This window comes from Mastigoproctus giganteus, chromosome 9 (genome assembly GCF_048544385.1).
Source record: "Mastigoproctus giganteus isolate SK-2022 chromosome 9, ASM4854438v1, whole genome shotgun sequence".
NCBI classification, from domain to species: domain Eukaryota; kingdom Metazoa; phylum Arthropoda; class Arachnida; order Uropygi; family Thelyphonidae; genus Mastigoproctus; species Mastigoproctus giganteus.
The window spans coordinates 185,760,236-185,776,333 of record NC_143583.1 but is presented as its reverse complement, the minus strand read 5'-3'; the positions used below and the strand labels follow the sequence as shown (position 1 = coordinate 185,776,333).

Here is a 16,098-nt window from a genome sequence, read left to right as displayed (position 1 = left end):
CAGTGTGTCCACGCATTAGTCGTTGATGCTCCTAAAACAACAGCAGCCATGTTTTATTATTTAAATGGTTTCTGTTATAAATAAAGACAAACCTGGGAGGGCATCTTTCCTACTACCTTCTAATATTTATACACTCTACGTCAGTCCTTTGATTAATGAATACTACTAAGTGAACTCATTCGATTACGAAATTTTTTCTACCTTTTGATTGCCTCAAATACCGTGCAGATTTTTGGCCGGTTTCGAAACTTTTGGAGCTTACGTCAATGAGCACCATGCCACTTTTCTTCTTCGACACTCTCCTACCCAATGTTGATAAAGCTTAATTGCTGCTTTCCTATCAGTTTAATTTGTCTTGCTGTAGAAGCATCTCTGGTGCTCATTAACCATTCTGGCCACCTTAATTTTATCTGCAAATATTGACATAAAACGTGACACCATCACTAATGAAAATTAGAGAAGAGGATTTTGATTTCATTATTTTCTTGTATTCTAACATGCCCAAGTTTTATAAACTTTCTTCTTTCCATTCACTTCTAGATTTTTATTTAGAAGTTCAAAAAGAACTGTAGTTTTAAGGTTAAATATATTCGCCGGGAAGTTTCTTGGGAATTTAATATACTCAGGGAAAATTTCCTTCGCTGGATTCGACCCCAGGTCCTTCCACGCAAAGAAACAACACGCTACACCCGTACCAGCGTGGACCGCACGCTCATTGTCTTAGTTCTTCGTCTTATCATAACGAAGAGTGATATTAAGGCATTCTTCGAAATACACATCTGTTAAATCAGATTGTGAGCTCAAAAATGTCGCCACTCTTATTCGACAACTGGTGTATATTTTCAAATTTCTCTAGTGGACTCATTGACCCTTCTCTTATCGCCAGCTCACTAGGGACATTATGATGTGATTTAAAAAAAATACCATCAATTAAGGAGGCCAGGCAGCCTTTGGCATTCGAGACAAGTTTATTATAATCCCAGTAACTTAAACCAAGATCTGATTTCCTCTATTACCAGCAGGTTACGAAATGGGCTTTCGAGTTATATGATGGTCTCTGTATTTGATGTTTAATGGCATTTATTAATGTATACCGATCATTGAAGGAGACTGTGACTTCGTAGTTCCTTTCTGGAAGTGATGAGAACATTAACCAAATTATATTGCAGAGACGTGTGGATAAAATGATACTCTAAACCCTCTGCCTCTATCACCGTCCCAACTTTATTACTAGTGAAAACATACCTACCTCGGGGCCCCCCAATGAGATGTTCGTCTATTTTTGCCGTCCACGCTCTCTTAGCTGTTATTCATATGGACATAAATCGTCAAGTGTTCTTCTGGACTGTTTGCCACAGAAACTTTACAGCTCATCTTGAAATGTTATAATCATGGATTAATAACAAAATGGCAACCTTAGTTTATGTATAGGTCAGTGAAAGTCATAGTATGAGCTAGAACGGTTGGTTGGTTGTTGCATTAGTAGAGGCATATGATGCATCAGCCAAAACAAAAAAAAAAAAAAAAAAAAAACACTTCCATTTCACCCCTCCGTTCGTTCGAAATACCTGTCCAGCTGAGCCTTAAATTTATTTAGGCTATCAACTTCCACAACAAAAGATGGAAGTCTATTCCACCAACCAACTACCCGCTGGCTAAAGGCAAATTTCCGCACATCTATCCTTCTTCAATTTGAATTTATGCCCTCTCAGGTAATTATTCTTTACAAGAGGAAGAATCCCATCAACATTGAGCATGCTCAAACCATTCAAGGATTTATACAACTCAATCAGATCATCTCGCAGGTGACTAGTCTCCAGACACTGTATGCAAAACTTAAGCCTTTCTTCATAAGAGCAACCCTTCGTTCCGTTCACTAACCTTGTTGCCCTTCTCTGTACTCGTTCCAGCAGCTCTACATCCTTCTTGAAATGAGGCCTCCTGACCATTGCCTTATACAAGGGGATAATCACCTCCTAATTCCTGTATATCATTGATAAGACACCATGAGCTACTCTTGCAGCCCGTCTGCACTGCTCAGAAAACTTCATATCTGCCTGCACAATTACCCCCAGGTCCTTTTCATTCTCAACCACTGTCAGTGTAGTACCACAGAGTTGATAAGTTGCTCTGGGGTTGCTGTTTCCCATGTGTAGTATTTTACATTTGTCAATGTTAAACTTCATTTGCCACCTTTCCAGACCCAGCAGCGTAGTGTTCTTAACAACCATTGTATCGTCTGCAAACTTGGACATTAAGCTTGATATACCATCATCAAGCCCCTGACTGCTAAATACGGGCGCACTGGACAAGCGTGGCAGATTTTGGTCAGTGTTGTTTTCGCAGTCAACTATTACTCATTCAATTACACCCAGCACTGTTGGAAAGTAACGGATCCTGCGTGGCTCTACTAATTTGGGCCATTATTAGTACAATAGACGCTAACTGCAGTGTATCATCGCATGAGTAACTGAAAAATTAAAAGGTCTGAGCATATGGTTTAATAGGATGACCAACAGCGGAGGTTATCTTTCAAAGAAACAAAATCAGACCAGACTTTGCGGAATGAGCGACAGCCCGTCCCTCCTCCCAAATAGGGGAAAAGTATACCAATATTGTTGAACTGCCTGAAAACTGTTTCAGTGGGTGGAAAAAATTATGGAATCGCTGAAGAAGAATGCGGTGTAGAGTCAACATTTTGTCGAAGGAAGAGCTTGCGTTCCAGTCAGGTAATTAATTAAAAAGGAACATAAACCATGTGGCACTGGCAGTAGGTTTGTACAATGGTTAATCATCCAGTGTAAAACAAAAGGATTTCTTTCGAGCCATGTGTATAAGTTTGCAACAGCTACATTTAGACAAGGTTGTGTGACACCGTTATCCCAAGTTTAATTGTCAACATGGGGGGGGATGAAAAGGATCTCAAGGCCTTGAGACGCCACATTGATTTGCTTTTTAGCGAGAGCACCAAGGCTAGTTGTGGATGGGAAAGTAGGCCACTTTTGTAAGCTGCAATGAATCCTGTTGTGTTTAAGGCCTTAAACACAACGGGATTCAGTACATTTAATGATGTTCTCTCTCTTTATCTAGGATGACGCAACCAAGGAGAAACTGTAGACTAACGCGGTCAATGTGTAATCAACTACTGGAACAGCCATCTTTAATTTGTATGGTAGATTCCACCTTTTTTTCCCTATTATTAATGATGTAAAATTATTAAAACTTAAATTAAATTAACCGGTAGAGGGCCTTTAGAATTTCTTGATACTACAACCAAAAGCAAGGGAATATTAAAAAAAAATCTCAAGAAATTTGGGAGGAAGGCAAGATAAAACTTCCCAACGCTTGTCGATTGGATTTGAACCCAGGTAGTTGTAGTCAGCATGTACCAACTTGAATAACACATTCATTACTCAGGGGAACATGTAATAGAGTGATATTCATTCTAAATTTTACACTGATCTACATACCTATATTCTTTGATTAAAAGGTAAACTGCAGGATGGAAGCCTCCTCAACAATTCATGTTGAGGGAATTGGTCCAGTGCGCGTTGGCAGCTCGACCATATTTAGCAGTCAGGGGCGTGAACCCCGGTCTACTCAAAGAGTGTGTGCTACTGGGCTACGGATTAAAAGGTAAATTGTGTATCAAATACGAGTTAACGTTTGTAATCATTTCTGATGCCCACCGAACAGAGTTAAACCAGTCGATAGCTGTTATGTTTCTTTACAATTATTTCTAAGAGCTCCATCTAAGATTCTGCGTGCAGTATTCAACTAGGAAGATAAAAATACAGACTGAGCTATTTTGTATTTAGGAGCTTTTAAAAAATCTCTTTATTTTCATTCTGCAAACCAAGGAACTTTGATAGAGATATAGGTCTGATTTATTCGTGCCCCATCATCCTAAATTCTAATTTTCTTTCCTTAAATCTAATTTACATGCGAACTAAAATCCTAATTTTCTCTCACAAAGGCTTATTTCACTTCGATGTCAAGAATTACGATTTTTTACGCACACCATAATATAGTTGAACAGAAGCATCGTGCACTAAAATTAAATATTCATGTCTGAGGGAATAAGTCGTAATAAAATGAGACCCTATTTAATTGACATAAGCAATTATGCTGTCTCTCAGACGATCCGTGGGCTTCTACCATCTCTAGTGGCGCGTGGAGTTACAAGAGAAGTCCTACAACATAATTAAGTTATCGAATGTCTTCGGATATTAATATCAACGCACAAAACATAAGCTTTTTTTTTGTTTGCATTTCTATTTGAGGAAATGTAAAGTTCTGGATTTTAATTTGCATATACAAGAATGAAAATTGAATTAGAAAAATATAATTCCATTAAATAACAATTATACCGCGTGAGATCGATACCATAACTCAGAAGGGAGTCCTCGCAAAAATAAGTGTACAGAATGGTATGTAATTTACCTTTCAAAGGCCCACCAAGGGTTTCAACGTGTACTGGCAGGAAATTCGCGTCATGGTGTCCAGTTACGCGGAATAACAAATTGATATATGCTGAGAGAGAGAAGACCATAAATGAAGTACAGAGGGCAGCAACCCGGTGACTAATTAGGGTGATAATATCACGATGAAAGGATAGCGTATGGAACACTTTGATTTCCTCAAGCGACCCCATGGAGTACTCTGTCCAGGGTTGGCACGTGATTACGTCTACAAACATCTGCCGAATTCGTACCAGTGGAAGGTAGTGTTCGCAGTTAGATTGGCCCATTCCTTTCATCATGAGCGCGTTATTTTCTCTCATTTGGGTGAAAGAAAGGCTGCGGAGGTTTCTTGATTACCGTTATTTTCCTCGGAGAAGCAAAATGGAGAGGAAAATGACAGTTATTAGGCATCGTTGCAGAGAGAAGGAGACTTCGGAAGGCTCTTGCATTAGGCGCAATTTTCCAGGGGCATCGTAAGGAAAAGGTGGATTTCGCAAACTCGTCTTGTGTTTACACAAATAAGCACGGCCATTACAGGGATTACAAGCAGCGGCGTGGCTTGCCCTGTCTCAGATAAACGCCACTCACAGAAGAGATTTTGGAGCTGTCTGCCGAGAAGGAATTGACTTTAATACACACACGCGTGTCAAAAACTCCCACTGCTTTCTCGAGAACGGTATCTGTAAGCAATGTTTGAGGAGTGCATTTATAGATCTGCTGGACTGAACTTTGTCCACCAACACCGCGAGTAACCTAACCTAATTAAAGAACGCATTAGCACTTTGGCCCGCACATAATGCAACCAACGTCTTTTAAAACGATTTCTTGAAAATTACGTCTGCACTAATCAGCGAAGAAATGTGACTTTAAGACTTAATAACATGTATTTCTGTAAAAAAAACAATGTTTTTAAATATATAATGAGCCTATTGCCTTCATCGTGTCTGTCCCGGACAATTGGTCAACCAATCGCATTACAGGTGTCATAAAAGACAGCGATTAATGGCCCCTAATTTTATTTTTCTCATTAATTTCAAATATAATAGAACATTTACAATCATGGACAAGTTTTGAGTTGTCAACATAATTTTTATTAAGATTGGATGCGGCTTATTATTGTCAGACTATAAATGTGGCTCTGTAACTAGCACGTCATGTTCCTCCTTCTTCTGAATAGTTTTACTACAAAGTTTCGACCTGCATAAAAACCTTCTTTTGTACTAACTAACAGTTGTTCACGTCCTGGAGTGGAGATTCTTCGATTAATTGCTCCCTCAGGTCTCAATACTCAACATGGTTTGAGTCTTCCGGGAATCCACAGAGTATGCTCAGTAATTCCAAATTCCATAAGCTTTGCACAAAAGGAACCATGTAGAGTCAGAAGATTGGGATTAAACCAAGTTGTCTATAGACACTCCCTTTCCTTTTTGCAACTCACATCACAATCTATTTCAATTAACAAATAGTTATATGGTAATCCCTTTCTTAGATGATAACTCATTGACAGAAACACCAAGCGTAAATCCAGTGGCAGACACAGTTCGACAAGCTGGAGATAACCAAGAGCTCGTTCTTTAAAAGAACTATGGCACTTAGAAACCAGCAGGGCTGTCTAGTTGATGGCTTGTAGATTTTTTTTTATGATATGGGATTAAAGAAAAGCCATGAACACTTTGTATTCTTTTCCTTATAACCTTATATTAGGTTTAATGATAATAAAAACAATGCTATCAATTTTTAACTGAAGCTTTGTAGCAAATTGAATGTTAATAAGGAACTTTATCAACATAGTCACTGCAGACGATACAACCATTATGTTCTAAAGGTCGCCGGGTATCTGTCCAACCTTCTTAAATTTAGGTAAGGTGTGGAGTTCTACAAAGATTCGTGGTAATTTGCTAAAAGCCAGATAATTTTGTTGTATCCTTCCTTTATTTAAATGAATACCACGTCAAAATAAATTTACTCATACCCTTAAAGGCTTCATTGAAGTCCCCACACAGACATCATCCGATCTCAACTTTGAGCAATTTTTTTCTGTCAGATCCACAACACTGAAAACCTGTATACAACCTTCATGACGGTTTGCGCAATACTTCTATTTTGTTCACAGTCAGCTGCTTAACTCAAGTTTATCGAATCCAAGTATTAAGATAATCTGGAATTACTACTCCTCAAATGCAGTTTGTTATTTTTCGCAGCATGTATCGCCATCATTTGACATGAATGCTCAGGGTCAATTCTCTTTCAGATGTCTTTACAGGAAGAAGAGATCATGATTAGATTCAACTGCAGTTATGGCCGACAGTTTTTAAACAAAGTTCAGAAATAAACTTATAGAAAGAGGATATTTCGGGAGCATTTTACCATCACGGTTACTTTAACGACTGGCAGACGTGTATACTTTTAATTGTGTTTTATCAAAGACACAGAAAAGAGCTGTCAGACATAAGAAGGCGTCTTTATCCCTAGTGGGTGATCTGCTATTTTTTTCCACCGGAATCTTCTTTCGCGCCCCTTCTCATAACGGCTATTTTCAGGCAGAAGAAGAAAATGGAGTCAAATTGCCATCATCAGGTAGCGAGGTTAAGTGTCAGCTCGTGGTACGTGCAGAAGCACAAGTGAAAAGTTCCGAGGTCGTTATCAACCCTAAGTACTCATCCATTACTAGGATTAGACATAATGTCCCTGACACTTGGTCCTGTGGGAAGTCTTTTATTGGCGTTAGATGTCGCCACTGGGGTGTTCGTTGCGTTGTCAGTAAACCGATTTATTTATTTTTTTCGAGGCCCGGCATTTGATGCCAGTTAAAATAACACCGCCAAGTCCCAGAAAGCAGATAATGGCAAAAGATTACTGGTCATTATCGTTACTTCATCTGTTTGTTATTTTCTTTGAAGTTGTAACCCAAAAAACAAGTCCTTGTGTCAATGACAGAAAATTCCAGTTATTTTTATACTTTACACGTGTTGCTGAAGGATACATTTAGACTGCAACAACTTGTTGGGCCTGCCATTCGGTGAAAGTATCAATAATGCTTTGATGGATGGTAAGCGAAAGTTCATATAATGCATGCATGGTTACCATACCAATAAGTAGATTGATATGGAAATTGCTTTTATGTTTTAAAATAAAACGCAAAAACTATCGCACCTATAGGAAGTAACTGGCATCATTTTGTGTTCTTGCAGTGGAATACATGGTGGAACAGGAAATCTCTTATCCGCAAGAAGAAGAGGCGAACTACTCGTACGAGACTAATCTCCATAATAGAAATTCTGTGTACGAAGGAGGATACTCCGATAGTCTTCAGAGGCGATCGAAGGTGAGTGTCGAGAGAGTTTTAAACAAAACGTTTCTCATCACGTTTATTAACTGCAATATTCACCGAGTTTCTTTCTTTCTTCTTCTTCCTCGCAGAGAACTCGGTATTACGATGATTATCCCCCTGCAGAACACAGTTTTCCTCCTGCGGTAACTCACTACGAACCTCCCTTACCATTTGCTGATCTTGACTACAACAGACGAACGTCCCAACATATAGCACCGCTGGATCCAGAGGAGGAACCTCATGTCTATCGACGGTCACCGCCAAGAAATGCAAGCTTCCATCAGAAGATGCATGGAACTTTGGGAAGGGTGAGTTCTTTTTTTTGGATACGCAGACTAAGTTAAAAATAGGATGGTATTTTAAAGTTAGAGGGGCTTACATTTTTATACATCAACAAGTACAATATTCTGAAATCTTGTTGTTTTAATGCAATGATATTCTCTATCTAACCATCTGTTGGTCCAAAGTAAATTTATTTAAGAAAGGACTTCGAGCACTTCTTTTAAATAATAGAGTACTTGAGGTCCTTAGACAATCTTAAGTGACCTCTTATATCAGTGTGTTCTATATACTTTTCTTTTTTCTTTTTAGGAGCCGTACACACCATCCCGAGGACGACGGACAATCTCGACTCCAGTGTAAATACGTGTACAGATATCGACGAAAAATACTTCCAGGAGAACTTTTTGTTTTTGAAGTTGAAGGGAACTTTATTTCCGTGGAACATTTCTTCAACATCGTCCAGGCGGACCACAGAAGACGCTGACTTCCATGATGACGTCACCCCACCCGTGCGAACAATAGACATTTCGCTTTAGTGCCTTTTCCGGAACGAAAGATTTTGCGAATGGACTCCTACAGGAGAAGGAGTGATCTTTCTGTGAGAAGCTCAGAATCATTTAGACTCTTTTGGGGGTCGTCAAGATAGGAGGGGTTTGTGTATGTTTCGTAGGCTTTCTTCAGAGTACTACGTTAGAATCTTCCGTTAGTCCTAATGCCTATCTAGGTAGGTGTAGCCAATATGGCTGCCTCTAACGTAGGCTTAGCCACTGAGTGAGTGAGAAAATTATCTTTCTATTGACGGACGGTTCTTAGCAAGTTTCTTAGAGCTATCGTTAACAACTTCAGGTCCTTTAACAATGAATTTTTCATAGCTATTTCGTAGGTTTTTCTCTCTTTCACCGACAGCGAAGTAGAAGTGGAACGGATTTTGTACAACATCTCACACTGTCGGGTTTTCTTGAACATCTTTACTTCTCTGGGCAGACACCACACACTAGCGATTTACTCCAACAGATAGACATTTTTAAATTCGCGGGTGTCGATTATTTCTTGGTAAATGTTAAGCTCCATACTGTGTTTATTAGCATCGGACATGCTTAGGGAAAATTTCTCTCATTTTTATCTTAAAAATGACTTCGCTGTCTTCACCTATGCAGGACTGTGTCTGTCTTCTACTTCAGATAGCAATAAGACTCGTCACGCCGTGGACACTCCTTTAAAAGAGTTATTTCGAAGTGAATACAGAGCCACTGTATCTCAGACTCCCAGCAGAAACCTTCGTGGCGAGCAACGATGGATAACCGACAACCACTGTATTTGTAGAATTAATCTGCGGACAAGCAACCTAAGAACAAATTGTTTCTCTTGACGTTTGTAACGTTAAACGAACGATATGAAGATGAATTAAATATTATTTTTATTTATAACACAGCGTGGCTGATGCGTCTTCTTACAAGGTTGCACATCGTGGATGGCAGGTTTTTCAAGTGGATATAGAATAACAACATATTAGTCTACTTCACCAATTGATGAAGCAATTCGGATAAGCACACACCCCTAATAATAAAGTTAATAACCTGCAATTTCGAATTTAATTTACCTCTAGCTAAACTTAAACTACTTGGGAGTGATCAGTGGACATTGAAACAGCCAACTCTGGATGTTTTCAAGTCTGCTTATGATTATCGTTCTTGACACTCATCGGTCATCTGAAAGTCAGTTACCATGGTTATTGATTCGTAATGGAGAGCCATGTTGTCCTCTCTGTATTCCGCTCCTGATTTAGAAAGACCCATGGTTACTTGTGGAATTATTCTTGCTCCTCAAAAGGTTGCCATGGATGCCGGAGAGCAATTATAAATCTGGCTCATTATCGATATTTTAAAGTTGAGGGTACCGATTCCAAAGTGTTTATCAGCATTTCCACCAACAATCTGTCACCTCAATTTATCCCCTCAGATCAACGTAATGGAGAAAAGGACGAAACTCCATTTGGTAGTCATGGTAACACAAAAGGTATGATTGATACTCGGGCATTACAGCAATAAAAAAGTCTTAATACTCCTCCAACATCGTATCCCATCATTGACAGTCTCTCCAGTGGTCTCAATAATCTGTTCGCTTTAACAAAGCACGAGTTCCAGTAAACAGAGAAGTCGTATATTGAACTTGCGACGAAAGAATTGTTTCAGTTATCGACCCCCCTTTTTTTTCATTAGCCGTAATGGCTGATGAATTGTAGTTAGGGAACATCGCCAGGGTCTTTAGCATCCGTGTATTTATTAAAAGCGATTTACTGACGAACACTTAATGGAGGAGGCATCCACGGGAATTATTTTCCATTTGCAAGAAAATAAAGTGTGGCCGGTCCTTTTTATGAGCGGTAATAACTCAAGCTGTATCGCGTCAATAAATTGTTCCTCGCTCAAAAGGGCCGCATCCCCGGCAGCACAAAAACACCAGATAATATCCCGGATCTTACAGGATACTTTACTCGCACGAGAATAACTCCTTTGTTGATAGTGACTTGGCCTCGAGGTGTTGGTAACTGGAGACAAAGAGAGCACGATGTCACCGCTAGAGGGCGTTGGATATATTTTATTATATCACCTTAACGACAAAGAAAACAAAAGGACGCAACCCTTCGTAATCACAAAAGATTTCGTTTATAATTTATGTCAGTAAGTTATTAGGCACTGGTGTCGAGGGTAGAAATTCCGGATAAGCGATACATCAAGAAAGACATTATAAATCTAATTCCTCTCTCACGCTCCAGAGAGCTCTGCCACATTGCATCATCGCTGCACGTATATAAATAAAAGAAAATCGTTCGTTTTGGAATTGAACTAAGGGGGACTAAAGCCCGGGTAATCGACAGATAGAGAGCGTTCTTAAATGCCTCGCGCATCTACTTTAAATTACTTCTTGATGATGCCACAGCCATTACTTGTAGAGTGGAAAGGTTTCAGAGGACATCCATGGATTTAGACAGTTCAGTCTTGGTTGGTTAATAACATTGTTTTTGTGTAAATGTAAAAAGGTCCCAATGCTTTCAGTAACTGAATTAAAAACAAACTTTTTGTTAAGGTTCCAGCAGTGAAACATAACAAGAAAATCTTCACCAAGTTTTACTTGGCAATTACAATTGCAAAGCTAAAACTTATTTCAAGGAAATGATGGTACCAATAGTTGCCAACGTTTAAATAACGTTGTATACACACTAATTTGTGTCCAAAAATTATAACGAATGGGGCATCAACTAAGGAGGCAAGAGCATAGTCCTCCCTCGTTCTTGATACCTTGAATAAAGATGTTCATTAAGAACACTACTAGAGAAGCGAACGCATTGTCAATGTTTCTATCTTGTAGATATCCTTCATCTACGCAATCGACAAATATTGACCTTATTGGAACGAGGCCATTGTCTATGATCCTGTTTCCGTCCATCATTCAATATAAAGCTCAAGCACACTGAGTTCTGTAAGTTGGCATTTCGAAGTCACTCGATTAAACTATCCTAAAGGATTGAGTAACCTAAAATTGGTGATGGGGGATTGATTTCAGTTGAAAAGAGATCATAGGATATACATCCGAGAAATGATTAACTGTTGGAATAAATTCGTGTGTACTACGCTACGATAAACCAGCTTCTTGTGGTGATTGGGAGTGAAATTTAAATGAAAAGCATGGATCGGATGTGGGACAACACGAAAATGATTACACTTTTATTTTATTGCATCCTTTGGCCAACACTAACTGATATGGACACAGTCTCTGCGTGTAAAATAGCTGATCATAACTAATCTCAAGACCCATTAAAAATCAACGATATCTGCGCATTACATAAGGTAAGTCTGGATCAGGGTTTGCTGACGAGAACAGAAACTTTTTAGGTAATGTTTAAAGCGCTGTTGTCTGTCCGCAAGTAACAAATCTACTCCTCGTGGACAGATTTTCACGAAATGGAAGACAGCGATAGATGTTTGGGTATTACTCGACATCATTTCAAAGTGTTCCGTTAGTCTCTGGGGAAGTCTTAAGCCCAATTCTGATTCCACCCCCACAAAACTTTAAAAAAAATGTTTCAGACATTGCTCAAGAATGAAAAAAAGTTAGATCGATGCCCAATTTGGGCACATATTTTATTGGAATCGTAATTGGGTTTTAGATCCAGTTCTAGTTCCATTCCCACACATATTGAAGCAGCAGGGTACTTTCACGTTGACAGGTTAACTGCCACTCCATCACGTGATGAAGCGTTGGAAAACACTTGAATACAGTATAGATGTTGTTAGGCAAAGCTACTACGCTGTACCTCAAGGTTAGATTATTATTCTACTGAATATAACAAATACAAATCTGATTATCATTATAAGACGAGGGTCGTAGCAGACGTAATGAGTGCGTTTACTGTACACGTACAACGATGGATGGAGAAATCGGTTGAGAGTTCTCCATTTCAGATTATCTGTTCAAATGCTTGATAAGTTTAACAAGATGTCAGCACAGCATCAATGTGTTACAAGAGGGCAAACGTCTACTTTTGCTGAAGTGCGTGGACCGTTTTTTGAGAGCGTCCAGTTATTAAAAGATGTCCTCCGTGACAATATAGTGGTTTCACCACTTGTCACTCGAATCCGTCTATGACTAGAGGAATTTTTAAAGTCTTCTTCAATCAAGGCTGTAGAACATAGAGGGAGTAGCATTTTCCCCCCTTCAGTTTTGTTATTAAACAACAAATGTGCTGATTACTTTTGCTACGACCCTCTTTTATAACGAGTATTGTTTCACGCTAGACTTACCAGTTCATTGATAAATTATCCATATTATCCAGCTCCCTATTCTACATGAATTCATAATTCCCAGTTTAAAAGTAATCGTTCAAGTGTAATAAATCTAACAATCCTGTGTGGACAGAGAGTGGAGTGTGCTGTGGTTTTGAAATCTGAAATTAAAACAAGACCCAGATACACGCTTCTCCAACCACACTTATGTCGCAATCGATGCGAATACGCGTTAATTTTGAAAATAACATTCTATCCATCTGAATAGCAAATGGCTTCCCATAGACGTCTTGGCCAATGCACAAAACAGGAAAATCGTCTCAATCTCTTTGAAATTTTCTTCATCAGAGATGCAAAGTACAAAAAAAAGCTCGCTGTGCGCGCGAGACGTTTCCTGTCGGCACCGAGAATTCCGCAGGTGGCAGACTACGTGAGCAGCATCATAAGGGAGTTTCGTGAAAGAAAAATACACCCGGAGTCCTGATTGTTCGAGGAACATCAAATGCAAGCACCGCTGACGTCAATCTCGTGTGAATTTATTTACGATATCGAAGTTAATAGAGAGGAATCCTGCACATCCACTCGTGCATCAGAGAACCCGGTACTTTAATCATCTTAAACTTCCCTCGAGCGCTGTAAACAGTTGCGAGTGGTATCTAAATCGACGAACACACTGACTTACATCAAGCAACTGTCACGCCACGATTACCACAGAACCGTGACTTGGCGTGTCAAGAACACACTGGCCTCTATTAGCCTCCTCCTCCAAATTTCCGTGTTTGTTCTGTTATGCTTGGATAAATGAATACATTACTGTTTATACAGCTGAACTCCAGTAGTTATCACGCGTTACAAATGTTCTACACTGCCCCTCCAAAACAGGAAGACGCACACAAACTTAAAGGGTCCGTGTAAGAAAGGGATTTTTTTTCTGCGCCAAAGAATATACGCAATTTACAGGACACTTTTATACTTGGCAGATATTATAAACAACCACCCAATCGCATAGTTAATTTGTCTCCTCTTGAGGCAAATCATCATTGTCTAGAAGATTAAGGACCAAACTTCAACAATCCAATACACTGTAAGCTTCAGCTCATTTCCAGAACACCTTGGAAAGAGTTGAAACTCTCTTTGTTGGTCTGAAGAAAAGGTGAACTCGCTATTGGATTCCCAAATAGCAATGCATGGTTAATCAGCACAGATACTTTTAATAGTGGCTTTGTTGATGGTCGACTCATAATATATCTTTATTTTTCAGAAATACGTGTAAATTAAGTAATTTCAAAAGAAAATAAAAACAGGGGCAACTTCTCATACTTTTGTTTATTATCGGCAAACAAGAGTGTGGTCTGTTATTTGTGAGTGATATATTCGAAAGCGTCCTTCAGCAAGATCGCTAATTGCATCTTTTTTAGTTTGACTTCAGATGACGGGGGGGGGGGGGCAGTAACATTCGTAAGTATTTGATGGGCTCCAGTTTATAACTTGGACCCATGTCAAAAAATAGTCACTCATCACTAGAGGCTGGAATGCTTTAAATGCTGCAGGTTCGGCCACACTTCCCACACCTGTGTTCAAACAACACCATGCGGCCACTGCTCCGACAAAGGGCACAACTTTAACAGCTGTCCAAAGAACCCGTCTGTGCGAACTGCAAGGCAGCGAAAATGAATAGCAATCATTCCATAAGAGATCCTAAGTGCCCGTCTATACAAAAGCCAAGAGTATGTACCAGAGTAGGATCGATTATGGGAACTAGCCAAAACAATTCAATACCACGGAAATAAAAATCTTTCAGCACAGCGGGCCAGAGTGAAGGCCGATATAATTATTGTCCAAGAGCCATATTCAAACGCAAAAAAGGTAAGAGGGTACCCTTTGACTTAGAAGACCATTCAGTGTAATGAAGACACTCCCTGGGCGGCGGTGCTCATCAGGAATCCTAATATAACAGCCACCAAAGTGACGCAGTTATGTACGACCTGGGCGACTTGCGCCCACGTAAACATCCATAGGATCCCTCTATGTGGTCTCTTTATATTGTAGACTGGGGGTAGAAATCACTTTTGCCATAAACTACCTTCAACACCTCTTGGATGTCCTTCCAAACCAGAAAATCATCGTCGGAGCAGACGTCAATTGCCGCTCGCCTGCCTGGCATAGTGCAACCGAAGAGGAACAAATAATGGCCAGCTCTTAGAAAACTTCCTTGCAGGATAACCGCTAGCCGCACCAACTTCCCACCTTTTGCAATACGCTGTGGGAGGCAACGATTGATATCTCACTTGCATCCACCAACACGGCCGCCCGCGTCTCTGACTGGAGGGTGGAAAATTCCTGGACAACCTCCGATCACCGTGTCATCACGCTGAAAATCTCTAGGACACTAACCAGAACTCCGATACCAAGACAACTGGACAACCGATATGCAATAAACAAAGTAGACTGGAATCTGTTTGCTGAGAAGCTCCTCACAGCAGGACCTGGTGCTGGAAGAGGATACGGAACTCATCAGCAAGATAGCAATTAAGAAGAAAATTCCATCCCCAGGGGCAGTGCCTTGGTGGAATCGAGATCTGCAGTCACTGGGGAAGGAGGTCATCATGCGCAGGAAAGAATTTCAAAGAGCCCGGCGCTCTTGGCCAGAAGCTGAAGTAGAAGTCATGAGACAGGGCTACAAGGCTGCCAGAAACCTGTATACGGACTCGATCAGAAGAAGCAAACGATACTCCTGCGAGCAACTCGTCTCCAACATGGGAAACACAGACCCCTGGGGGGTGGTATATAAAATTACCACCAACAAACTCTCCAGGGGGGAAATCCTTACTACTACCAGAACACCGCAGGGACTGCTTACAACATCGTGGGAGCAGTCGATTGAAAACATCCCCAACTCCATCTTCAAGGAGCAGGTTTACTCGCAGTCCCAAGCACAACGCAGGCTTTGTAAAGAAAACGATGACTACGCCACTGACAACCAGGAAGAGCTTCAGAGCGCTGCTGCGCAGATAAAAACTAGGAAATGCCCGGGCAAGGATATGCTTGAACCGGATATCATTAAGCGGATTTAACACCAGGACTCCTATTTCGACTCTATAACTGTTGTCTGAAACAGGGGTACTTCCCCAAGGACTGGAAAATTGCCAATACTAAATTAATCGTAAAAAATCCTAACAGAACCCCAACTTTTCCGACCTCGAGCAAGCTCTATGAAAGGCTTTTATACAAGCGGATT

The 16,098-nt window shown here is 40.1% G+C and overlaps 1 protein-coding gene across 3 annotated transcripts in view; it reads left to right on the top strand.

Annotated features, from left to right (window-relative positions):
- Window positions 1-9,438, top strand: part of LOC150080944 (neural cell adhesion molecule 2-like) — a 244,587-nt gene extending 235,149 nt beyond the window's left edge. For all 3 annotated transcript variants that reach the window (XM_090380989.1, XM_090380990.1, XM_090380988.1), the window contains 3 exons: window positions 7,655-7,788; window positions 7,884-8,102; window positions 8,386-9,438. In XM_090380989.1, coding sequence (XP_090237115.1) covers window positions 7,655-7,788; window positions 7,884-8,102; window positions 8,386-8,436 — 404 coding nt within the window. In that variant the 3' untranslated portion in view covers window positions 8,437-9,438. The remainder of the gene's footprint in view (window positions 1-7,654; window positions 7,789-7,883; window positions 8,103-8,385) is intronic.
- Window positions 9,439-16,098: the final 6,660 nt, after the last annotated feature.